Source organism: Tursiops truncatus, chromosome 12 (genome assembly GCF_011762595.2).
Source record: "Tursiops truncatus isolate mTurTru1 chromosome 12, mTurTru1.mat.Y, whole genome shotgun sequence".
Classification (NCBI taxonomy): domain Eukaryota; kingdom Metazoa; phylum Chordata; class Mammalia; order Artiodactyla; family Delphinidae; genus Tursiops; species Tursiops truncatus.
Genome location: NC_047045.1, coordinates 38035839 through 38062406, shown reverse-complemented (window position 1 = coordinate 38062406; position 26568 = coordinate 38035839). Strand labels below are relative to the sequence as shown.

The window sequence follows — 26568 nt, the reverse complement described above, 5'->3', positions numbered from 1 at the left end:
TATTCTTTCCTTCTTTGAGTTGCCTTAGCAACTTTGTAGAAAATCAGTCGACCCTAAATACAAGAGTCTGTTTCTGTCAATTCTGTTCCATTGATTTCTATGTCTGTCCTTATGCCAGAACCACACTTCCTTGATTACTATAGCTTTATTTTCATTTACTTGTTTGTTTATTTATTGGCTGCGTTGGGTCTTCGTTGCTGTGCACAGGCTTTTTCTAGTTGCGGCGAGCGGGGGCTACTCTTCGTTGCGGTGCATGGGCTTCTCATTGCGATGGCTTCTCTTGTTACGGAGCACGGGCTCTAGGTGCACGGGCTTCAGTAGTTGTGGCTCGCGGGCTCTAGAGTGCAGGCTCAGTAGCTGTGGCACACAGGCTTAGTTGCCCTGCGGCATGTGGGATCTTCCTGGACCAGGGCTCGAACCCATGTCCCCTGCGTTGGCAGGTGGATTCTTAACCACTGCGCCACCAGGGAAGCCCGATTACCACAGTTTTATATTAAATTTTATAATTGGGAAGTAGAAGTCCTCCAGCTTATTTTTTTATTAAACTTTTAATTTTGAGGTAATTATAGATTCACAAGTAGTTGTAAGAAATAATACAGAGAGATTCTAGGTACCCTTTACAATTTTCCCCAATGGTATCATCTTGTAAAACTATAGGACAAGATCACAACCAGAATGTTGACGTTGATACAGTCCATCAATCTTATTCAGATTTCCCCATTTACACTTGTAGTTCTTCTTTTACAGAATTGTTTTGGCCACTCTGGGTCCTTTGCATTTCTATAAAAATTTTAGGATCAGCTTGTAAATTTCTACAAAAGAGCCTGCTGGGATTTTGATAGGGACTGCATTGAATCTATTGATCTAATTTTGGATAGTTGCCATTTTAACGATATTAATCTTCTAATCCATGAATCACGATTTTCTTTTTTTTATTGTGGTAATATATATATAGATGTATAGCATAATATGTGCTATTTTAGTAATTTTAAGTGTACAATTTAGTGACATTAATTATATTCACTCTGTTGTGCAGCCATCACCACTATTTCTGTAACTTTTCCATAACCCCAAATGGAAACCATGCTTTTCTTTAACAGCAGTACTGTAATTGCCAACTTACTAGTTACCGTATGGTCTTCTGTAGCCCCAAAAGTTCTTTTTCAAATCAGTAATTTAATACCAAACCCTGAATCCCGGGGAATCCTGGTACTTGTCTTTGGAATAATATAGACAGACTCTTTGTTAAGAAATTGGGCTTTAGGGACTTCCATGGTGGTCCAGGGATTAAGACTCCAAGCTGCCATTGCAGGGGACACGGGTTCAATCCCTGGTCCGGGAACTAAGATCCTACATGCTGCATGGTGCAGCCAAAAAAAACCAAACAAACAAGAAATTGGGCTTTAGAGTCTTCAAATCCCAGCTCTGCTATTGACAAGCAGGTTAATTTACTTCTCTGAGTCTTACATTATCATGCACAAATTTAAACTGTTTTATTTCTATCAGTCTTCCAGGTGTGGGTGTCACTAAATGGGGTGCAGAGACTCCCAGGGATACTCAGAAGCCTGCCAGGTACTGTGGAAGCCACAGAATGAACATGCACATTGTCTAAGAACATATTTTTTTCCCACAAAGTTAACGTTAGGTAATTTAACTACAAATGAGCCTTTAAACTTGTATAGCATACCAGATATATATATTATGGAATTAAATGTAAGATTTGCATTCATTATATTATAAAATGTAAGACTTAAATTTACAGTCCGTATTTGGGTGCTTTGGGCTAACCCTCCTTCCCTTCCACCCCCCACATTGCACTTAACAAGTCTTTTACCCTCTAGTCTCCCTCTCAGCTATGACAGGCATTCACTCATCATTCACAGCCCTTTTCCTACAGAACCTCAGAATCCTCCTCAACACAGCTCTCCAGGGCCACTATTATTGTGTCAGAGCCAGCAGGCAAGTTGAAGTCCATTTGCCATGTCTGTTCAACTAGCTAAGGACTATTTGATTTAACCTGTATTTTACCATTACCAGGGTATTTGAAATAAAATTAATAGCCCTGAAAATCAAGGTGATTTTATCTCCTCTTGGCTTTCCAAAGGTTATGTTCTTCCTTTCAGATTATTTTACTTTCTCTGTTTTACATATAAATTATAATAAAGATAATGAAAGACATCATATGTTGTCTTTAAAAATGACAGTATCCATCATGTCATCCAAGTCTGCTAGTCCAAAGGTATGTAACTTTGTCCCTGTAATAGCCATCAGCAGAAATCAAGTGTCCGTTAGTATGAAAAAACCCTTTGGAAATATCTTTGCAGAACACTTTCCAGGGACTTCCCTGGCAGTCCAGTGCTTAGGACTCCACACTTCCACTACAGGGGGCATGGGTTTGATCCCTGGTCTGGGAACTAACATCCCGGGTGCCACGCAGCGCAGCCAGAAACAAAAAGCAAAAAAACAAAAAACACTTTCCATGTACATGTTGTGATCATTAGATCCTATTTAAGAAAGAATAAAGTGTGTTGTTTTATTTCCTATTTAAAAAGGTTTAATTTTTGTTTTATCTCATCAATTTAAATACGGGGGTTTGTTTGGGTTGTTTCTTGTTTTTGTTTTTTTTTTTTAGATCCTCATCTCTTTATAAAGAGAGAGAGAGAGAAGGTGAAGAGACGGACAAGGGCAGGTAATAGAACAAGTCTCTTTTTGATTAAACCATTAAACGTCTAAACATCTGTATTTTTCTTCCCAGTGTCCTACCTACCAACTTTTTATGATCAGAGGCTGGCATGGCAGATTACCTTAATTTTCATCTAGCTGTTGCTAAGCTGTCACCATGGTACCAAAGCACTCAGGCAAATATAAATGCCTAAAAACAAATACGTAGGAAGAAAATTTTGTCCCTAGCCCCCTCACCTCTCCTGTCATCTGGATGAGTAGTTCAGCATTAAAATTCTGTGTCATGGTTGCTTTATACCCATAACAAAAAAAAACCAAAATGACCCCAAACTTTTGAAAACTGAAGTATTACAGCCCATAAAAATATAACGATTTCTGCAAATGTTTTCTCATTTACAAAAGTCATCACTAGTCTGTACCTATGCCTCGTAATGATTGAAACAGCCTGCATAGTAACAGTGATTGAATTTTTGCCCTCAAGCAGTATAAAACACCGCAAAAATACTGCCCTATGAATTATAATTTTTATGGTCATACAGTCACAATGAATGGCATATTTTTGTTCTTTCTCAATGGTTAAAGTTTTTCAAATAGTTTTTAAATTTTCAAATTCTAGTAGATGATTTCAGCAAAATGACCCCAGTGTAAGCTTTATCTTCAAGAGTGGTATAAATATAAACTGCACTCTCCAATGTTATATCTCAGTCCTATTATTTCCTTTGCCTCACCATGTATACACAGCAAGAGATTAATCCGAAGGGAACTGCTTCATTTTCTTAAAAGTGCCCATCAACACTCTTCAAATATGTTTATAGACTGGCTGTATTACTTGTTTACCTAAATAGTAGCATAAATATCTGTTTTTAGAAAGCTTTACCGTAAGTCTTTCTATATGATTGGATTCTGAAGGAAGGCCATGATTAGTAAATTAATCACTTTCCCCCTTGACTAGTGCTAATGAAAGCTTTCCAGCTTAAACATTGTGTGCTAACACTTCCTCCTCCGTAGCAGTCTTCCATTTTTGCCCATCAAAAAGCACTTTCTGTTTGCAGTATGTCAGCTGTACTATTTATAACTGAGTTAACAATGCCAACTAGAGGCAGTAAAAGGTGTGTATTTCATATGCAAATTCCCAACAATAATTTCTACAATTACCTATAGTTGCTTGCTCTATTATGTTCAACATCAGCATTATAAAACTGAGTCCAGGAAGGAGAAAATAGTAGTAATATTACATGTTGTATCACCTAAAGACTTTTACTGAATTAATTAGAAAAATAAATTGAAGAGTTCAAAATGAAAGTAGCCCTAGCTTATTACAATGGGCATTTTCACATAATGGGACTTTGATGATCTGTTACAGTAGCTGTTCAGAGGAAGAAACTCACTGTGTGACATAGAGTGTTCTTTCTGTTTTGTCTCCGAATTTGTGTTTTTCCAAACGGTCCTCTTTACTTCTCTGTTTTACCCGATTGTGATTCCCCTGACTTGGAAACCATAAACTGAGAAAGAAGTAAGAAACCAGGATAAATTCATGTTTTCTTTTCACTGACATTTATTAAGTGTGACTATGTGCAAAGCACTATCTTGGATACAAAGATGACCAGAGAGGGAGATTGTTTGTGTCTTTCACCACTATACTGTGGGCTTCTGAGGATCAGAGTCTCTTTGAAGGCAGAGTGGGATATAACAAATAGAACAGACAGATCTGGGTTCAAATACTAGCTTCCCCATTGAATGTGACATTAGGCAAATTCCCCAAGCTTTGTCTTGCCTTTCAGAAGTGGAGACAGTCGTGCTTACTAGCAAAGTGGCTGCTGAGTGCTCGAAAGCCCCTATCTCCGCACCCATTACAGAGGTTGACATTCAGTAAATGCTGTCAACGGAAATATGTTTTTATTTTATTTTTTAATTTTTTAAAATTTTATTTCATTTTTATGGCCCCGCCATGCGGTTTGCAGGATCTTAGTTCTCTGACGAGGGATCAAACCCGGGCCCACAGCAGTGAAAGCACTGAGTCCTAACCACTAGACTGCTAGGGTACTCCCAGGAAATATGTGTTTATAATGATGAAGGAAGCAAGTAAGATAGAGTAATAGTAAAGGAACATTGGATTGGAAACTAATTAGAAGAATATAAATTATATATAAAGTAGGTCTAGAGAATTCTTTTAACATATAGGACAATATAAAGTGAGAAAAGGTCTAGAAAGGAGATTGTAGAGCCCACCCAGGGGTGTATCTTTAAAAAGCAATATTTAAAGAGCAAAGAGAAGTGTAAAGCTTGCTATTTGGAAAGCTGTGGGGTTGGATGAGAACAGTATTCCCACAATGTGGTCTGTGAACCACCTGCATCAAAGTCAGGGGCTTGCTGTAGATTCAGGACTTTACCCAGACCTACTGAGGCAGAGTCTCTAAAGAGGAGGTCCAGGAATCAACATTTCTTATAAACTTCCAAATAATTTTCACACCAGTACCAGTTTTAGATTCAGTGGGTAGATGACAAATTTCTAAGGTTCCAATGACATCTAACTCTTGGTGTGGTACAAAAGACAAAACATGAGTTTTGAAGTAAGACAGATTCCAGGCAAACTGGAATGCTCAACATTTAAGCCAGCAAAAACAAACAAACAAAACCCTACCCAATAGAAAGTAGAAAGGGGAGAAAGATAAATACTGTATGATCCCACTTACATGTGGAATCTGAAAAAACTGAACTCATAGATTCAGAGAACAGATTGGTGGTTGCCAGCAGCAGGGGTTGGGATGGGGGAGGAGGGGAATGGGTAAAGGTGGTCAAAAGGCACAAACCTTCAGTTATAAAATGTAAGTCATGGGGAGGTAACGTACAGCACAGTGACCTACAGCTAGTGATACTGTGTTGCATATTTGAAAGTTGCTAAGAGAGTAAATCCTAAAAAAACTTCGTTAACTATGTATGGTGATGGATGTTAACTAGATTTACTGTGGTAGTTATCTCTCAGTATATACAAATATCTAATCATTATGTTGCACACCTGAAACTATGTTATATGTATTTGTACCTCAATTAAAAAAAAAAAAGAAAACAAAAAAAGGGAAAAGAAGTATAAACTGTGTAATAAGTGAAAAATATAGAATAAAATGGCAGAAATTAGTACTTATATGAGAACGAATTATAATAAATTAATTAAATTCACCAATTAAAAAAACAGAATCTCAGATTCAGTTAAAAAGCAATATCCGGAGGCTTCCCTGGTGGCGCAGTGGTTGGGAGTCCGCCTGCCAATGCGGGGGGCGCGGGTTCGTACCCCGGTCCGGGAGGATCCCACATGCCGCGGAGCAGCTGGGCCCATGAGCCATGGCCACTGAGCCTGCGCGTCCGGAGCGTGTGCTCTGCAGCGGGAGAGGCCGCAGCGGTGAAAGGTCCGCGTACTGCAAAAAAAAAAAAAAGCAATATCCAATAATAAGTTGTCTAAAAGAGAAACTTAAAACAAAAAGACACAGAAAGATTGAAAATAAAAGATGGAAAAAAATATGAGCCAAAAGAAAAAAGGAAAGGAATATTAATATCTGACAATATAGAATATAAGGCAAAAAAATATAATGGACAAAGAAGGGCATTATATGCTGATAAAAGGAACAATAGAGCAAAAAGATATAACCATAAAAAACATGTATGCACTTAACAATACAGCCTCAAAATATACAAAGGAACAACTGAAAAAAAAATGCAGGGAGAAATGGATAAATCAAGTTACAGTTAAAAGATTTTAGCCACATCTTTCAGAAATTGATAAATCAAGCAGACATAAAATACACATATCAAAATTTTGAATCAGATAATTAATAAGCTCAAGCTATGAAGTATATATATAGAGCTCAGCACCTAACGAGTAGTTTAGTAATAACTGTTAGACTGTACTAGATGAAAATGTCAATAGTTGAGAATTTTTTGCCTATAAAAATAGGTATTTTCATATTATGCCTCATAGGTTTTTGAGGGATTAAACTAGCTAATGTCTATAAAGCAATTAGCACAATGTCTAATTTAGTCTCTTTTGGTCTTTAGTCTACTAAGAGAATACTTGCCTCAATTATTAGTAATTGGATATGTGAGATCCAAAGAATTCAGTGACGTGAAATGTGAGGTCACAATTTTTTGTAAGATTAACAAAAAAAAATGACCAGTATAGAGCTAGCTGGTGAGGAATTCTGGGAGTCTAGCTGCCCTATCTAAATTCATGCCCAACTCAACTGTGATTTGGTGCCACCTGGTGGTGGTGGTTGGCTCCAACTTAAATATTTTTGGGGATAATTTTGAGTCCAGAGGCAACAGGATAGCATCCATGATCCCAGAAATGTACCAGTTAGTTGGCCAGATTCAGAAATTCATCTGGGAGAATACTGAGGACCAGGGACTCACCCTTCACCTCCTCTCTTTCTGAAACAAGTTCCCATGACTTTCCTTCACCTTCATGACCTTTGCCTCCACTCCAAGACCCCCTTCCCCACCCTAGTGTAGAACTTTAAGCCCTACCCCTGACCCTTATCCCTGCCTTGTTCTCAAATAGGGGCTAGGCAAGAAATGGGAACCAGTTGCCCATTCTGAAGTATACCTAAAATTATATTTTTGATGAGTGCATTATCAGGGGGTTTAACTGTGCTTTATCCAGGATCCCCTGAATGCTTACAACATATTAGCACTATAGTTTTTAGTTTAGAGCCTTTGATTACTGCAGGAGTTTCTGGTTGGCTATAAAAAGCCTTTATTAGGTTGAAACTAATTGAAATTCAAGGGAATTCCCTGGCGGTCCAGTGGTTAGGACTCAGTGCTTTCACTGCTGGGGCCTGGGTTCGATCCCTAGTCGGAGAACTGACATACCTCAAGCCACACAGCATGACCAGAAAAATAAAAAATAAAGCAGTAAGAAAAGGGAAGACAGGCAAAGGTGGAAAATTCCGTGCAGAGAATATTAACCCTATTACATGAATGCCATGAAATCTTAAATTTATGATTGCCTTTTGTGGATGATCTCTTGTCACCCAGCAGGTTCAGAAATTCTTAGTTCGGTTATTTCTTTGTTAAATTTCTTGATTTGGAGTAGCAGCTTTTCCTTCCTTGTATAAACATGTTGCCCTGCTCCAGTATTTATAGGTACACCCGCTGGACACACACACACTGGGCTTCTTGGAAACTGCATGGAGGTGCAAGGCTATAGAGGGGGCAGTGATCAGTTATCATTACCTTTAGTTTCTGTCCCCATCACCCTTCCTGGCATCCTCCCACTTCTGAGTTACCACTGGGTCACTAAAACGGAGTCAGGGAAAGGCAGTCTGAGAGACCAGCAGAAGTAGCGTTTTGGGATCAGGGTCTTCTTGCCCTACGGCTGCCAGAGGTCACATGTGTCTTCAATGAAACTGTCAAACACCAAGCTGAGTGTTGGATTTTGGAAGATTTGTGGCACACACCAGCGAAAGACTTAATCTGTCCACCACCTCTTGCTCTCATCTTACCTTCTTCTGCCCACCCTCTAACTTGAAGGCTCTCTGTGTTTCACTCAAAAGGGCTATTTAAAGTTTTCCAAATAGGACCTGCAGTTTCTTGCCTTAGCTACTGCCTATAGTTTTCCCCACTCAGAATGCCCTTCACCCGGCCTTTGTGGGTCAGAATCCTGCTCAGCATTCCTACGGGCTCCTAGGACAGCCCCTTCTCCACAGAGCCTTCCTGGCTCCTCGCCTGGCTCCTCGCTCATCCCCGCTCTGGGTCTCTCCTGTGGTGCTGCCTTCTGCTTTATATCACAGTTTTCAGGGTTCATGATTGATTCCTGGGGTAGAATGACATCTCTTTGAGGACAGGGACCTTGCTTATCTGTTTCTTAATTCCCCAAAGGACTCAAAGCTTTGCAGTCGTAGGTGTTCAGTAAATATTTGTTTAGTTTTGAAAGCTGTTGTCACGTTAAAGCCGGCCACGCCATCTTCCAAAGGGGTCTCACCTCCTCCTGCCAACTGCATGGGTGCTCAGCCCTCTATTTAGGTACTAATGGTCTCCCCCACCTCTCTCCACAATTGACGTGAGCCTACTTCTGTCACTGCAAAAATTCTCTGGGAGTGTAGCATTGGGAAAGCACATTCACTTACTCCAGCCTAGGTGAGCGATCCCTTTGGCACTGAAATAATTTGCTTACTTTCCTAATGTCAAGGCTGAATAAATGCAGTTTCCACGAGTACAAAGTTTACTTACTGAAAACTAGGATTGCATCAAGCATCTCACGAAGAATTTGCATGGCTACAGAAGCTGTACCTTTTATGTGTCTTAATTTTTTAATATTTAAATGTTATTAAATCATTAGATGTCAATTTGGGTGTCATATATTTTATTATAGACAGCATTTGAAAACTTCAGTATCTCTAGAAGGAAAATTCAGGAAATACCAGATGTTTTGAGTCTTAGGGCATCATAACATAAGCACCATATTTGTCCCAAAACATTCATTTCTCCCTGCCACTATAGATATGCCATTTATTTCTGCTGATACTAATACTCTCCTTTAAAAAAATGTTTGTAACTTTACTGGAGGAAAGTAACCCAAAACTTCCCTAATTTCTAGTGTAAAATATTCAGAGGGAAGAAGCAGGTAATGTGGATTATTGGGTTCCTCTGGTACCTTTTCCCTCAAATTCACATACTCGTGTGCTGCAGGGCAATTATTCCTCTTTGCTCCATGCTGATTATATAGGTCAGGAGGGTAATAAGTTCATTTATTTGAAGGATTTTCATCTGGTATATTTCTAATATTCTTGCCCCATTCCTGACCACTCAAATCAGTATCACAGTGAGACCAGCATCTCTCTCCCACCACCAAAGAAAATGATGAAACAAAGGTAATTTGAGTGTGAACTTTCTGCTCCCAAATCTTTCATCTTCCGAGAGCACAAGGGTTATATTGCTTTAGTCCTTTAAACCAGTTATGGCTCAGTAATAACGTTAGTCCTTTAAATCCATGATGGCTCAGTAATAACTAGTATTGTGTTTACTATTAACTCAAACCTTCAAGGTATTACATATTTTTTCAAAAACCTTATTACTGAATTCAGAAATTGCCCATGGCAGAATCAAGAATACAAGGGACCTATACTAATAAAAGTAAGTGTTACATCATACTATATTATTAACAAGATGCTAGGTTAGATACATCTATTTTACCGTGAAAAATGGAATCTTGATTAATTGGCTGAATTGGGATTTCCTTTCTAAAAGATTTTCCTAGTGCTTCCTTCCTTAGAGTCCATAGCGTAGAGAAATTCTGAAACTGTTTTATAAATAGCCTCAGATCAAATATGTTCAGTAAGTATGTGTGGCAAGATAATATCTTTGAGATACTAATCTATATTTTTATTCTCCTGGTATTTCCTCCTTTCCCTTCCCTGTCTCCTAGCAGATATTCCCATCTGGGTTTATCATCTTGGCGAAGGGATGAGATGGGGCAGAAAGTTGAAATCGCCCTCAAGCGTTTGTTTCTAAAAGCTTAAGCCCCAGCAGGGAGAAGATTTGAGCCAGAGGCAAACTGTCTTGGGCAGAAGCAGGAAGACCCTGGACAGAGTAGTGGGGACAGGCAGGGCTGCTGTGTGGGCTCTCTAGCAGGCCTGCCCCCAAGAAGCTGTAGCGGTGAGTTGTGACCACAAAGTAAAGGCCAGTGGGTTACATTTGACTTTGTTTGGCCATGTGAATTTCAGTCGCTCAGCATTACAAATCTAGGCAATTTTACATAAAAGTCCGGGTTGGGGCTTCTCTTGAATAATTAGCAGTTTGGGCCACACTGTGTTCAGTCCTTTATGGCACCAAGGCTGCCTGCCTTAGATAAGGAATGAACGCTCTAGTTTGCCGGAGTCCCTAGAAGTCCCTGTTTCATCCCTACGCTGAAGCCAAGGGTTAATTGCCACTCATCATGGCACTTGCACTGCTGCTCTCCAGACGATAGAGGGTGGTCCTCTTTAACCCAGATTTTTTCCGTAAGTGAAGAAGTACAAGATAGACTAAAGATGGCTCATGCTGAAAGAAACAGAGGAGCTGGTGCATTTCTTTGTAGACCTGAAGATGTTCTTATGTGTCTAACAGGCAGACTGCTTGCTTCACTCATGAGCTCTCCTTATACGCTTCCTGTAGGCATTTGCATCACGTATCCCTGTTCTAGGCAGCCTCGCGAAGAGATGACCGTGTCCCTGGTTGGGCATGGCAGAGCTGCTGCCTGCAGGGCACGGGCGAGCAGAATGATAGACAGGCAAGAACCCATGTGGGCAGGTGCCTGGAGGGCAGAGGCCCCTGGAAGCTTCTGGTGGGGGTGGGGAGGACTCCAAAAGGCTGGGGCTCAAGATAGAAAGTAAATTATAAAAGTTGTTATTTCATACACACAAATGTATCGACTGAGATTTGCTTGCAGTACCTTTACTTTCTGGCTGGCTTGGTCATTTAGCTCAGGGCTCGGGTGGCACCAAAGTGAACATGCAACAGAGGCCACCAGGGCCTGTCCTGGAGAAAGATGGCAGGATTCACTGTCCTTTCCTTATGAGAGGGGTAAGGAGAATGGACATTAGACTTGTAGTTTGGGGACCATCACATGTTTTAGAATTATATGACACTACCCTTTTTCCTTCCTGGGTGGAGTTTGAATTTAAAGCGCTGTCTTCCAGATGGCATTCTGGGTGGTCTTATGAACCTTTGTGCTTTTTCTGCTAAACTAGAAATGTGTTTTTCAAAACCCTAACTGTTACGTGCCTGGGCTAGTTATTTCAACAGTTTGCTCACCTCATTTATAACCAATAAAAATAACAGCTATTCTTTATTGAACTAACCTTATACCAGCTGCTCTGCAGTGCTACCCATAATTGCGTGCCTCAAGGTGGGGTTGCCCCATGCTTTGAAAAAGGAAATGGAAGCTGAAAGCTTAAGCAGCATCCAAACTCTTACACTTAGTACAAGTGGGAGCCTGAGTTCAAATCCAGGACTTCATAAGCTCTGCAGTCTACAGCCAGCAAGTGTGACAGCATTTATCACCACCTGCTACCTGCAGGACAGCAATAGGGCTGGAGGGATGGAAATGTGAATGCAAAGGGCCAAGTCCCCAAGGAACAGCAAAACTAAATTAGGCACATTCTTTAGAAAGAAAAGGGAAAGCAGATTCCTGCAGTGACAGAGATGTTGGCAGTGATCCTTGGAGTTGTGCTGTAGCAGAGGAAGCCACCTTGTCAGCAGACGTTCACTCTGGGATCCAGTGCCTCTGGGATGTTAGGACTGAGTCCAAGTGAGCTTACTCCTCTTTTTCCCACCTGTTATGAGGTGGACTGTGTCCCCAAGATGATGTTGAACTCCTTACCCCCATTGTCTGTGAAATAGGGTCCGTTTGGAAATAGGATCATCTTTGCAGATGATCAAGTTAAGATGAGGCTGTTAGAGTGGGTCCTGATCCAAGATGACTGTGTCCTTATATAAAGGAGAAATTTAGACACAGAGACAGACATGTACAGAAGGGAGAGGATGTGAAGACCCAGGGAGAATGCCATCTAAGTGCCAAGGAATGCCTGAGGTCCACAGAAGCTAGGAGAGAGTCCCAGACAGTCCTTGGTTCTGTCCCAGCCCTCAGACAGAACCAAGCCAGCCAACATCTCGATTTGGGACTTCTAGCCTCCAGATCCACTGACACAATAAATTTCTGATGATCTAAACCATCCAGTTTGTGGTACTTTATAATGGCAGTCCTAGGAAAGAAAAACATCACCCAATACATATACATTGTGTGGGTTTGTCATTGTCCATTTCAGAGGCCTGCTGAGCAGGGCTGGCACCGAGCCCCTGGGAAGGTCTGGCATCATCCACACGCAGCCTCGAGTGACTACCCACATTTCAAGCTTCAGCCCCAAGTCCAGTCAGCTGGAGCGTCGAGTGCGTGTGTCACAGTCACAGCACAGAAGAGCCACTTGAGATACTGCAGAAGGCAACAGGAGGGATGACATGCATCTGAGGCGTCATGGAGTCTAGTACAAGAGCATCATAGCAAACACAAATAAACAGTATAGTCAGGTAACGCCAGTTAGGCTGAGATAGGGGCTGTCTGCAATAAAGGAGTAAGTAGAACGCTGGGAGCATAGTCCTGGGTGCTACTGCCTCTGGTGTGGGACGGGGATGGTGAAAACCTCATGACAGAGAAGACATTTGGCTGGGCTTCGAAGGATGAATAGGAGTTGGCAAGGGCACCAGAGAAGCATCACAAGCAAAGGCAGAGGAGAGAGAAATGCCCAGCCTGAGCAGGAAGGAGTGCTTAAGGACTCCCTTGTGTCTTACAGTAGAATGGAATTTTCTGAAAGGAAAAGATTAAATTCTATTCTGGTTAGCACTACTGCGCTTCAAACGGCTAAACTGGGAAATAACCAGAATTAATTGGGAAACAGCAGAAGAATTAGTACTCAGGATATAATGCCGGTCATGCCAATTACCAGTTATGCATCTAGAGTCTGGCACATATTAGGCCTGCAATAATTATTTGTTAAATGAAAGAATGAATTACAAACCATGTCATCTCTCCTGGCTTTATTTTTTTTCCCATCTGTTTAAAAATGGGGTGGGGGACTTGTCTGGTGGTCAGTGGTTAAGAATCTGCCTGCCAACGCAGGGAACATGGGTTCAATCCCTGGTCCGGGAAGATCTCACGTGCCGCGGAGAAACTAAGCCCATGCACCACAACTACTGAAGCCCATGCGCTCTAAGGCCCGAGTGCCACAACTACTGAGCCCACATGCTGCAACTACTGAAGCCTGCACGCCTAGAGCCCGTGCTCCACAACATGAGAAGCCTGCACACTGCAACGAACAGAAGCCCCTGCTCGCCGCAACTAGAGAAGGACCACGCACAGCAACGAAGACCTAACGCAGCCAAAAATAAATAAATTTATTATTTTTTTAAATGGGATGGATTGGGACTTCCTTGGTGGTCCAGCAGTTAAGACTCCAAGCTTCCAATGCAGAGGGCGTCGGTTCAATTCCTGGCTGGGGAACTAAGATCCCACATGCTGTGGGCAGTGTGGCCAAAAAAAATAAATAAAAATGGGGTGGATTGGTATGGCGAGGTGATATAGCTATTCCACCTCTCTCAGGTCTATGATCAAGGGCAAACAGGATGACAAAATTTGAAAACGCTATTGTTATAGATTAAATGTTTGTGTTCCTCCCAAATTCATATGCTGAAGCCCTAACTGCCAACATAATGCTATTTGGAGATGGAGCCTTTGGGAAGTAATTAGGGTTAGATAACTAGGTTGTAAGTGTGGGGCCCTTGTGATGGGATTAGTGCCCTAATAAGAAGAGATACCAGGGAAGGAACTTGCTCTCTATCCACCATGTGAGGATGCAGCAAGAAGGTGGCTATCTGCAAACCAGGAAGACAGCTCTCACCAGAACCCAACCATGCCAGCACCCTGATCTTGGACTTCCAGCTTCCGGAGATGTGAGAAAAGAAATTTCTGCTATTTAAGCAACCCAGTGTATGGTACTTTATTATAGCAGCCTGAGCAGACTAAGACAACTATGGAAAGAACTTTGTACCTGTATGATATTATTCCAGAGTTGGTATAGAAGGGTGGATGGAGCCCTAGATTGGGTGGTGGTGGGGTTCTGGCATGTGGCCCAGATCCTGCCATGACTTAGCTGCCTGCCTTTGGGCTATTCCCTTATAACATATAGGTGGTTCAGGGACAATTCCAGGAGGCGCTGTTCACATAGACTAGGAGCTGTCCTGCTCCAAGCCTTTGACCCTTTGTTTCTTCATCTATAGAGAGGGAAAGAGAAATGGAACATATGATATCTAACAACAATTCACTTATTCTTTCAGCAACTATTTGTTGAGAATTGACTATGTCTCAGGCACAGAGCCAGGCACTTGGAGAGAGTGCTGGAACATGGTCTTGCCCTCCAAAAGTTTACATTCTAGTCGGGGAGACAGATAAAAAGGCAATCACAGCTTCACATGAGCCGGGTCTCTGTGTCAGTCTGCTCAGGCTTCTATAACAAAATACCACAGACTGAGGAACTTAAACACCAGAAATGTATTTTCTCACAATTCTGGAGGCTGGAAGTCTAAGATCAAGGTGCCAGCAGGGGTCTCCTGAGGCTCTCTTCCAGGCCTGCAGACAGCCACCTATGTGTCCTGACATGGCCTTTTCTCTGTGTATGCACATCCCTCTTATAAGGACACCAGTCACTGGATTGAGGGCCACTCACATAAACTCATTTAACCTTAACCACCTCTTTAAAGGCCCTATATCCAAATACAGTCCCATTCTGAGCTACGCTGGGGGTTAGGATCCAACACCTAAATTTGAGGGGCCACAATTCAGTCCATAACAGCCTCTATGACAGGGAGAGAACAAGGTGCCATGCAGGTGCAGAGCAGGGGCCTCCACCCCAGACTGGGACCCACGAGGCCTCTTGAGGAAGAGAGCTAAGCTGCCGAGGACTGAAGAATGAGGCTGGAGGCTGAGCTGCTACTATTTTTAATTAATTAATTAATTAAATGTTGGGGCTGCACCACAGCATGCAGGACCTGAGTTCCCCAACCAAGGGTCGAACCCGTGCCCCCTGCAGTGGGAGCGTGGAGTCCTAACCACTGGACTGCCAGGAAATTCCCCGAGCTGCTACTTTAATGAATACAACTGTGTGAAGCACTAACCTTGCGTTAGTGGGTGGTCCTCCTTAACCAGATTACACGCTTCCTGTAGGCATTTGCATTTGTATATTTCACTCTTTGGTGGGCTCATTTATTTTTAAACCTATTTGGCCTTTGGTAGGTGTGACATACAAACAGGAACCCCAAAGCATCGTTTCAGAGGCCAGTGTGCCTTGGGCAAGCTACCTTTCCTTTTTGCCTCGGTTTCCTTATTGGTACAATCAGGCCATTGGCATCTATTACTTCTCAGGCCCTAACGTGCCGTGATTATAGGGAAATCCTTAGACATATTTGGTTACATCTCTAAAATACTGTGCTGACACTTTAGAAGCTTGGGGAAAGGGAGCTGTGGATTCTGTAGCCAAATACTGTATTTACTTTTGGAGCATTATTACTAAGAGTTCTTCTTTTTTTTTTCCTGTCATGACAACAGATTGATAAAGGGGAGTCAGGTGACAGGTGTCAATCCAGGCACTCACACCAGTGTTGCATGACTTTTAGCTACTCCAGAGTGACTTTTGTTCCTTAGGCCAAGGTGACAACTCGACTCTTTTTGGGTCTGTGGGAGGGGGAAAGGGCTACAAAAGCAATAGATGCTCATTGTGGGGGGAAAAAATGAAATCAAACATTTCATAAAGGTTTAACATGAAAAAGTAAGTCCTCCTTTCCACCATTCTATACCTCAGGGGTATCCACTGTTACCCATGTTTTCCAGACCTTTTCTATTCACACCCAGATAGGTACATACATGTTTCTCCTTTTTTACAAAAATGGGATTACACTATATAGAGATCTATAATTTTCTTTTTACTCAATAATATGTCATAGACACTTTTCTGTACCCATAAAAAAGAGTACCTCCCCTCTTTCTAAAGCTGACATAGTATAACATAGCATGTGTCATCCATTTGACTATTTTCCGGGTCCTCTCCAATTTTTTTCTATTATGAATGATCCTGCAATGAACATTCTTGTAGATAGATGTAGCCTTGGTTGAGTTAGGATAGATTCCTAAAGGTAGAATCACTGGATCTCAAGTTCATTTCTACGATGTATTTCATTTTACGGAGAAGATTTCAGGCAAGTCAAGTAAGACTTTAAAAATGTGTATGTATGTATGGAGAGCATCTCATTTAGAGTCTTTTGAACCACAGCATGAAATAATTTCTTAAAAACCAGCCAATTACTAGAGCAGTATTATATCTCCTTTTTTTTTTCTTTGTTAGTGGGCTCTGATTGGCTGGGAAACCAGCCTCCCCCTGCTCCCTGCTTCCTGCCTGTCGCTGCGGCTGTGTGATCAGTGTGGGGAACTCCTGACTGCAGGCCCTTGAGTGCCCTCTGGGCTCGGGGGCCCTGGTGGCTGCAGCGCCTCCAGCTAGCACTCTGGGCTCAGAATGAGCTATAGTTCAGGCTGCCATTTGTTTTCTCAAGGGCTTGAGATTGAGAGTGGGATTGCAGCAGTTTTCACTCTCCCTAATATTTCTTTTTGCAGACTCCTATTGTGCAAGCCAGATATTCAACTAAAATCAGATCCTAATGGTTATGCTGGGTGCTTAAAATCTCAAGGCGCTATAAATTATTCATTAGTTCTTCTACTCATAAGGAAAACTGCCCAGCATAAAGTCTCTGCAGCTTTTCATTCAAAATCTCATTTTTTTCCACATTGGGTCACGGTGTGTCACTACCTGCTCCAGATTCCACTAAAGGTAGGGCTTCCCTGCCACCTCCCAGCACACAAGGGGTTAAACTCAACTCTCTGAGCCCACCTTCCCAAACAAAAGTCAGTTTTGCAAGTTATTCAGCAAGGTGGCTTTCAGTAGGTTCTATTTAATAAAGTTAATACAGGCTCCTCTGCCCTTCCTCTTTTTCCCTCTTACTTCTCCGTTGTGAGTATTCACGGAATCTGGATCTGCCAGCTACTTCTGTTTGAAGTTGAAGGCTTGGCAAAATTTTACATGAAGCAGGCAAGAAATAAAGTGGAAATGTCTACAAGTAACAGTGAAATCTGTTACATTGTTCTGACTTAACTACTGGGGGGAAAAGAGTCCTACTAAATACTGTCTTGGCAACTGTAAATACATTTTAGCGATGGTCAAAACTTTTAGAACAACAGCTAAAAGATACCTGAAACCTGATGTCTGTCTTGCCACTCTTAATTATATATATTGACATTAAAGATATCCCACTCTTCATTAAATGCTGTGTAATTTTCCTTTTGAGTTTTTACAGTTAGTGTTTTATGTGAGTCCTTTATATGGCCAAGTAGCCAGTTTACCCCCTGCTGCCTTTTACTCAGGTAAAATTGGAAATGAATTCATTAGATCAATTGCAGCAACTCTAATTTGAAATCTTGAAAAATGCCTTGCTAATTAAGAAATTTCCAATCAAGTAGACTTCTAAATCTCAGGTTGTTATTTCTTTCAGGTCTTTATACATATCCTTATGAACCATTAGCAGTCACTCCTACTGACTTCGTAAGATTGTGTCAGGCAAGCACCGTGTTTTTTAAACCTCATTCCTCTCCCCATCTTACTCCATGTTTATTCATATTTTTTCATAAGGCATTACGTTTATCCAATAGCACTTTCAAAACTATTGTTTTTTAAAGGCTCCAAGATACAACTGGAATACAATTCCAATGCATCTGTTTTCCCTTTCTCCTTATTAAAAAAAAATAGAAATTCATATAAACATACAAAACCATGTGAAGGTAGGTAGTTTCCTTTCCCACATAGCAATAACTTCCATTTCTATCTGTTAATAACTTATTTGGAACAGCTTACTTTGTTAAGCAGCAATGCTGATCCAGTTATGCAAATTAAGATACATTAATTTGAATAATACTCAAGGTCACTTTGTAGTTTCCTGAGAGATTGTTTTGAAAAGTCAGTTTAAGTCAGTTAAGCACGCTGCTTACCTTAGATGCTATTTATTAATAAAATTATTGTATTTGACAAAAACTTTGGTTTTGAACAATGTGAACAAAGAAATGTTAATTTCTAATTATTTTATATATATCTATTGTTTTATTATTTAATTTCTCCTCCAATACCTGAGTTGTTTTGTGAATGATTGGCTATAGATACATCCCTTAACACATATTTCATCTAGTCCCTTTTGTAAAAATGTAACAAGGTCATTTTACATTTTTAAACCATAAAGTGGTTTAAAAATGCAAAGTGAGCTTAAATGCTACTCTTAACTCTTCCTAACTTTTCCACTGGGAAACCCTAGAAAACTGAATTAATGAAATGCAACTTACGCTTTTTAAATTCTAACTGTCACATTAAATTGAAGGTGAGACTAAAACTGCTATATCTGTTAACTAAGTCAAGTGATGTACTATATCATACGTGTTATTTAATGTGCGAATGTTAAAAGTCAAGTTCCCGGCAGAAATCGAAGTACCTCCATTCTGTCTTCAGGGAATGTATAAATTAACCATTCTGCCCCAAGCGGTCCTCCTCCCTTCCTCCCTCCGCCCTATTTTAAATGTAGATAGGGCAACCCAGGTCTTTTGAATTTGAAGGGCTGCTATCTCGGCCCCATTCTTTTCATCATCCTGTTTTGAATGACACTGAGCACGTATGGATTCTTTTATAAAAGCACCCCCTGGATGCAGGGCTTGGTTCTCCCGGCTGCTTGCTAATTTTGCATAGCAATTAGTACTGACTTCTCAGAATCGGCTATCCAAATACAGTTCGAGAACGTTCCACGTAGTTCCTCAAAGGTCTTAGATAACCTCTTGCCCCTTGATTTCAAACCCGAAGGGGAAGAACTTGCATAATTGCTAAATTCCCAGTTGGAGCGGTCTGGCAGAGGATACGTAATCCAAAACTATACGTTAATTCAAACCCTCCCCGCGCCTGGGCAGCAAGGAGCCAGCATATGCCTTCTTTTAAATCTATTCTACCAATTCACTGACCGCTCAGGGCTGGGCCACATGGCCCTTCCTTGCAGCCAGTCAGCTGTGAGCAGCAGATGGGATAATTTGCATTTTTCTTTTTATACTTTCTCCGACCGGCAAATTAAAGGATTTTTTTTAAATTTACATTCTCATTGTTTGCCTTAAATATAAACATGGATTAACTGCTGCGTTGGGCTTCCCTGACCCTCACACCCCACACTCCTTCAAGTCAGTGAGACTTGAGAAAATACCCGAGCGGTAGGTTTCGTGTTTATCAACTTGGAATCTCCAGTCCGGGAGTCATGAGTAGAAAGAATCAGCTTTTACTGAGTTGGTGACTCGTGTTTTTCTATTTTAAGAGCTTGGCGCAGATACCCCGTGGGTTTGTCTGTGGCATGTGGGTCTGCGAGCGCGCGCACTTCTGAATCTCTGGGTCTGCGGCCTCAAACCTCAAAACTTCGGGTTACAAGTAGAAGGCAGATTTTTAGCTCTCAGGCTTACAAGAGAGGGCGGCCACCCTGCTGGGGGAGTGGCCTGAGCCAGTGTTTCCCAGCGCCGGGGTCGCTCTCCCGCGGCCCGCCAGACTCCATGCCGGCTCCGCGGGGCCGCTGGGTCCCCGCGCCCCGATGTCTTTGTGCCGATCGTGGCGCGGGAACACTCGCCCGGGGGGCCAGGGCCACGGCGGAGATACCAAAAATGCTGTTGAGGCGCGGGCGCGAGGGGAGGCGCCCAGTACAGTCGCCGATCCGCGTAGGAAAAAAAAAAAAAGTAGAAAAAGAGGCTTTTCAGGTCAAACTCCTCGTATCTAAGAAACCACGTTTTAGAGAAATGACTCGCGATGGGGAGAACACACGGTGTGCAGGGTACATTGTTAGCCAGCGCTGGCCCGGCTCACCGTGGGTGCGCGGCCGCCGCTCCCCGCCCCGGGCAGCGGGCGCGGGCCCACGTGGAGCCGCGCGGTACCGGATGAGCGCGCCGGGCAGCCCGGGTCCCCGGAGTGCGCGCCCCAGCTCCCTGCCGCGGCCGTTCACGCCCGAGCGCCGCCGCCGGTCCCGCGTGTGCCCCGCTGAGGGGGAGGGGCGGGCCGGGGGTGGGGGCGGAGGGGTTGTGGTTCCACTGCAGCGGGGGCTCCTGTGTCCTTGTGCGGAAATGACACACGGAGTCCCGTCACGTCACGCGAGAGCGCAGCGCACGGACACACACAAAGAGAGGGGAAAATACACGGCGCCCGCCCGCTGCCCCCAGCAACTCGCCGGGCCGCCCCGGCCTGGCCCTCCGCGCGCGGCCCCCACTCCCCAGCCCCGCGCTCCCCCCAACCCCCACGTGGCGCCCCAACTCGGCGCGGGCCCGCTCTGCAAAGTACAGAACTCGTGTCCCAGGTAAGTGCGGGGCGGTTCAAGCCGGCCGCGCGGTGGCGGCGGCGGCGGCGGCTCCGGAGCAGACGTACGGGAGAGTGGCTGCAACATCCATGCTGGGGTGGGGGCGGGAGCAAGGGAGGAGACGCGCAGGGGGGCTGCCCGGAGCGCGCTCGCAGGGAAGAGCGCCCACCCCCGCGCAGGGCCGAGCCGCCGGAGCGGGCGCCCGGTGCCCACGGGCTCGCCGCACCCATTGTGCCGCGCGCTCCTTTGTGCCCGCTCGGAACGCGGCGGCTCCATGGCGTTCCGGGGAGCACGCGCGCCGCGCGGGGGCGGGGGGGGGGGACGCGTAGTGGAACAGTCCGCGCCGCCGCCCCACTCGCGCCGCGCGCTGGCCCCTCACCCCCGCTGGGCGCCGCGATGGAGCGGCCGGAGCCGCCGGAAGGCTTTGCGAAGCCCGCGGTGGACTCGGCGCTCGCGTTCGGCCGGGCTGCGGCTGGGGACGGCTCGGCGTGTAGAAGGGGGTGTCAGAGCAGGAGCAGGGGGCGGGGACTGGAGGGAGATGCCGAGCGGGGAGCGGGAGGCCCGAGAAGCTGCCGCTCGGAGGGACGCTGCCGCCGGAGTCAGCAAATGGAGCGAGGCAGGCCCGCGGCGGCGGCGGCGGCGGCGGCCGGGAGCGGACAGGGACGGGCCCCGCCGCCAGGGGGCGCAGCGCTCCCTCCCCGACCATCCACGGCGCGGTTCGCGGTTCCCGCTGCCCGGGAGCTAGAGGCGGGCGCCCGGCAGGCGCGAGGCCTTGGCGGCCGGCCGCCAAGCCGGAGCCGAGGCGCCCGCCGCCCCTCGTGACCGCCCCCTCTTTCTCGTAAACGTGAGTTCCCACGCAGACCTGGTCCTCTCCGCGCCGGTGAGTTGTGCTGCAGCGCGCGTGAGGGCCTTGCGTGCCGACACAGTTTTTTTTCCAAGGTGTTTTTTGCAGAGGTAAAGGACTTTTGAGTGCTCAGGGGGCCCGTCCGGAAGAATTTTACACGCAAATGCCAACCAGGCAAGGATGTGCGGAACAGGGTTAAGCACTTCGGTGTCAACTTCACCTTCTTAAAGTAATTTTTGTAACTTTTTAACTGTTCCCTGTGCCTCGGGCAACGCGTCCAGTGCCCCAAAGCTGCGGCTTCGGGAAACTGAGGCTAGGAAGTGAGTTCTCGGGCTGGGGCTGGCTCGGGATGGGTCCAGAGGGACAGAGACGAAGGAGATTCTTTTGTTATCCACACTCCCAAACCCGCCCCCCCCCCCTCAGTTTTTCTGGGGTTTTTGTTGTTGCTGTTGTTTGTTTTTTTAACCATCCATTCCTAATATCCAGTTTCATGTCGCCGTACAGGACTCTGTCAGCTTCCTTCACCCTTAGTACTGAGATTTGCTGAGATTTTGTATCTTCACAGTTTTACATCCCGAGCCATTAACTCAGTGTCTGATAACTTAGTAGGTGCTCAATAAATTTTTGCTGAATGAACGTAGAGCTTCTTGGATTCCAGAAGAAGGTGGGGCCAGTGCATCCTGTTCCTGCTAGTGGTCTAGCTGGCGTGTGCATGGCCCTTGAAATGAAATTCATGGACAAACCAGAGCCTTTAAAATCTGTCACATAAACATTCCACCACTGAACGTAGGTTTTACCATAGAGGCCATGTCCTTGTTGAAGCGACTTAACAGAAAAGTGTTGTGTTCTTGCCTTCCCCCACCACGTACAAAGCACTAGTAATAGAAGAGAGACCACCTACTACCTAGTAGACAAGATGGCCAGCATCCCAATAATCTGTTAAAGGTACCACATGGACACATTTTCTTTACCCTCTTCCAAACTTCTGGGCTCCTAAGCATCTCATAGATGAGCAAAAGAGGAGTAGAATGTCTAATAATTAGGAAGAAAAAAACTGGAATCTTGGGCTTCCCTGGTGGCACAGTGGTTGAGAGTCCGCCTGCCCATGCAGGGGACACGGGATCGTGCCCGGGTCTGGGAAGATCCCACATGCCGCGGAGCGGCTGGGCCTGTGAGCCATGGCCGCTGAGCCTGCGCGTCCGGAGCCTGTGCTCCGCAACGGGAGGGGCCGCAACAGTGAGAGGCCCGCGTACCGCAAAAAAAAAAAAACTGGAATCAACCCTGACAGAAGTTTGAGTAGGTGAAAATTTAATCTCCTGCTGGACTGTCCCACCTGCCACAGGTGGGACAGTCCAGCAGGAGAGCTGTTTCGAAAGCCCCTGAAGCAACAGGGAAAGAAAACCACATGCTTTTATGAATTGTATTGACACCATGGTGAAAAATTGGGGGATCTGTCTTTTAAAAGACCTCAAATTTTATAACGTAGAGACACATGAAGGTTGCTAGCCAACCAGCACAATTAATTTGGTGTTAGTGTATGGGAGGTTGGGGTGAACGTTTTTGTTTTTCCTGGCACTTAATTTTGGTGGCAAATCATGGTACCTCTCCTGTTATTCATTGTACCTATTATTGGCTAAAGCAAGTTTGGGAGAATTATTTGTAGAATCAGTCTTCGGGGTGATGGAACTTTTCTGTATCCTCTTGATGGTAGCTACAGGGATGTATACCTGTGTTACCTTTCATAGAACTGTACACCCCCTCCCTCCAGAAAGTAAATTTTACTGTATGGTAATTTTAAAAAAATAGAAATTGAAGGCACACACACAACACAAAACAAGATCCCAAAAGGGATCTTTTATGTGCTTTGTGAGTATCACCTTGTTCTTGCTGTTTCTTTCCCACTTCACATTGGACAATGGCTCTTCTGCCCCGTCTGATGTTCTAGTATCTCTTGCAACATTATTATTTCAGCCCAGGCTCTTGTAGTTTCTGGAACGAGCTGCCACACGTGACCCGCACATGCCAAGCTAAGGGCTCTCCACGCTGGCATCAAGCCTTCAGTGTGTCAAGCAGGAGAGGTGCGATTTCATTTGCAGTGGCATTAATGCCTGGTATGTTAGTCCCTGAATGATTAGACTTTTTACAAACTGTTGTTTTAGAGCTGAGTTTTTCTCAGCAGCTCACCTGGTAACATGCCCTTCCTCTATTTTTAATTCAACTTGAAACACATGTACGGCCATCCCTCAATATTTGTGGGGGATTGGATCCAGGACCCCCTTCAGATACCACAGTCCACACATGCTCAAGTCCCTTACAGCGAGTCCTTCATATCCTCGGATTTCGAACCCACAGATTTGGAAGGCTGACTGTATTTAAAATCAGCACTTTTAGGTTTTTGTTCTCTACTAACGGCCACCTCTCCTCTCCTCTTGTCTGATTTTCAGTTATCAGTTATCACTGCCCAGTGAAACACAGTATCTGTAAAGGCATTGAATGCTCAGTTGAATAAATCACGTGTCGGTCTTTTCTTGTTTGCCAGGGGCTGTTGGTTTGAGCATGGAGCTAGTAAATTGAAGAGGGGAGGCTGGGGATGTGGAGGGGGGTAGCTTACACCCGACTGTGCCCCAACTCCAGTTAGCTTATGTGGTCACAAGACAACACATTTGTAAAAGTGGGAAGTACAGAGGAAACTCTGCTTATACCTCCTAGGAAAATTAGTCACCATCGTCCAGTCAGTCACATGGGTGGCTGCTGGGATATGCTAGCCCTTTTCTCCTTGACCCCAGCTTCTGGGTTCCACGGTTAAAGTTAAAAGCAGAGTCTGACTCCTCCTACCGTTGATGTCGAAGGAGGTAGCCAGTCCTTCATGAGGCCAGGGAGGGCTTAATAAGTAGAAGCCCTTAGCTGAAGAAGACATCACATTTAGTCACATTCAGAAAACGCAGTCTCCGAAGGGTGAGATGCCACATCGCAGGCAGGCAGGGCTGTGCAGTTGTCCTTTGCTGCGCACACTGAAAGATAAGGCTGTTCTCTGACTGAATAAGGAAGGCAGCGACAATTACAGCTTAAGGAAACTCAGGGGAACATTGCCCTGGTTTTGTGAGGACTGGTATTTTTCAAACTTTATTTGAAGATGTGTCCAAAAATAAAAACAAATTGCAAACATGTCCTGCAAGTCCCATGGGCTGGGTGCCACAGCCAAGAGGGCCGGGTTCTGAGATCCCCAAGGCTCCCAGCCGTTCCTGCAGACCCAGAGACGGAGCCCGGCAAGGGTGGATGGCATGGGAACATTCTTCCCGTCCTTAGGGAGGGCATTTTGATTTCACCCCTTCCAGTTGAACGGTTCTTTTTTCTTTCATTTAAAAGAAACATTACAAAACTTTTTAAAAGTTTTAAACCATTTTATTTTAGTTTTAAAAAATCTTCACTGTTAAGATGCACTTTAAGCATCTTTCAAAAAAAAAAAAAAGGCTTTATAATAAGTAACGTTTACTGAGTGCTGTGTGCCAGGCACATTCTCCTCTGTAGTTTTCATAGAGTCTCTAGAAGGAAAGGTAGTGTGTGCAGCTCCTTTTACAGAAGAAAGCACCAAGGCTTGGCTGGGTAAGCCACTTGCCCGGGATTAGAAGCTAAACGTAGGTGAAGCCAGGATTAGATAGAACACAGGTCTTTCTGCCCCTAAAGTTTGGTAGGGAATTCCATTTTCATCCAAATCAGCTGTACCTTCGTGATCCGAAGGCCTACCTGGCCTGTTGACTCGCTCCTGCATCTGAGCCCAGCCTACAAACGTGTGCTCCGCAGGGAAGGGAAAAGGCAGAGCGGGGATGGCCCACCCCCTTTCGGTCCCAGCTCTTCTCGGAAGGCTGGAATGAGGCCCCCACCCCGAGTCCACCCGCCTCTTTCCCTCTTCTTGCTCTCCGCAGCACCCACCCCAAGCGAGGCGCAACCCGCCGCCCCCCTGCTTCTCTGCAAACTAGGAGGACTGTTGTGAGGACTGCACCGGTGAACGTGTAAAACAGTTAGACCTCAGAGGCAGCACTGCATGAATGTCAGCTGCTGTCCTCCTTTTCTATGTTTAATTTTTAAAAATCAGTATAACCTGCAGTGGGGAGGCTTCATGAAGTCAGATCACATGGCTTGGCAAGATGAAGTATGGTTTGGTTAGGTCTTAGTTAAACTGTTTAAATCCTTCCATGTATTTTATTAATAACACCTTTAAAATGGTCTGGGCCTGTTCTCCGTGCTTTACCTTTTGTATGTGGCAGGGCTGCACAGCCACCATCCTGGGGGTTTCAGGCTCCGATCATTCCTATGCTGGGGCTCTGGGGCTCACGTTCTCAAGGAGACCCTCAGGTGGTACGAGTTTGCCTCGCTTTACATCTGGGAACAGGAGTGGAGATCGGGAGGATTTGCCCCAAGGCGGCCTGAGGTCGGGCTGCTGGGCCAGGTCTTTGGACCTGACCTCATCGTGCGGGGGAGTCCTAAGTCCCGTGGACGTTTCCGATGTGCTAGGGCAGAATCCTGAGTCAGCCGACTGGGATTTGAATGTTGAGGTTTCAGGAAGCCCAAGTACTTCCCATTTCTGGGCCTGCTGCTTGTCCTGTGAGACTTGGGCAGCCGCAAGCTTCCAGCACCTCTGATTAGCCTGGGCTAGATTCTCCTAAACGAACTCAATGCAGAGGCACCCCAGGTCACTCCCAGCCCCCTGTGGGCGCCACTAGAGGACATTTTGCTTTGGAAACCTGTGGGGCGCTTAGGGAAGAGTCCAATGATCCTGTGCGGGCAGAGGGGTTTGCCAAGGGTTTGCCATGCCAGGTGCCCCCTGCTTGCCTTACCGTGGTCTAGCCTCCAGCTCCTAAGAAAGACATCCTCTCCCAACCCCCCAATCAGATTCTCGCGTGACTCCTTATTACGCACTTTGAGCTGGTGACCTCAGGACACTCCTTCCTTTTTCTGTGGCCCAGCCACTCCTCAGCTCCCCAGACCTCCCCTCCCCTCTCCCCACTGCATCCTGCTGCTTCACCCTGGAGTCAGAGCCCCTAGAGCAGGCCCCTGATTTGCCC

The 26568-nt window shown here is 44.9% G+C and overlaps 2 protein-coding genes across 3 annotated transcripts in view; both read left to right on the top strand.

Annotated features, from left to right (window-relative positions):
- Positions 1-6220, top strand: part of PDSS2 (decaprenyl diphosphate synthase subunit 2) — a 267116-nt gene extending 260896 nt beyond the window's left edge. Inside the window, exon 8 of the mRNA XM_019929522.3 lies at positions 1507-6220. Coding sequence (XP_019785081.1) covers positions 1507-1530 — 24 coding nt within the window. The 3' untranslated portion in view covers positions 1531-6220. The remainder of the gene's footprint in view (positions 1-1506) is intronic.
- A 13876-nt stretch (positions 6221-20096) lies between these two features.
- The window catches only part of BEND3 (BEN domain containing 3), a 34652-nt gene continuing 28180 nt past the window's right edge, over positions 20097-26568 (top strand). The window contains exon 1 of one of the 2 annotated variants that reach the window (XM_019929511.3): positions 20097-20661. The gene's annotated coding sequence lies outside the window, so the exon portion shown is untranslated. The remainder of the gene's footprint in view (positions 20662-26568) is intronic. The other variant, XM_019929512.3, reaches the window with a different exon arrangement.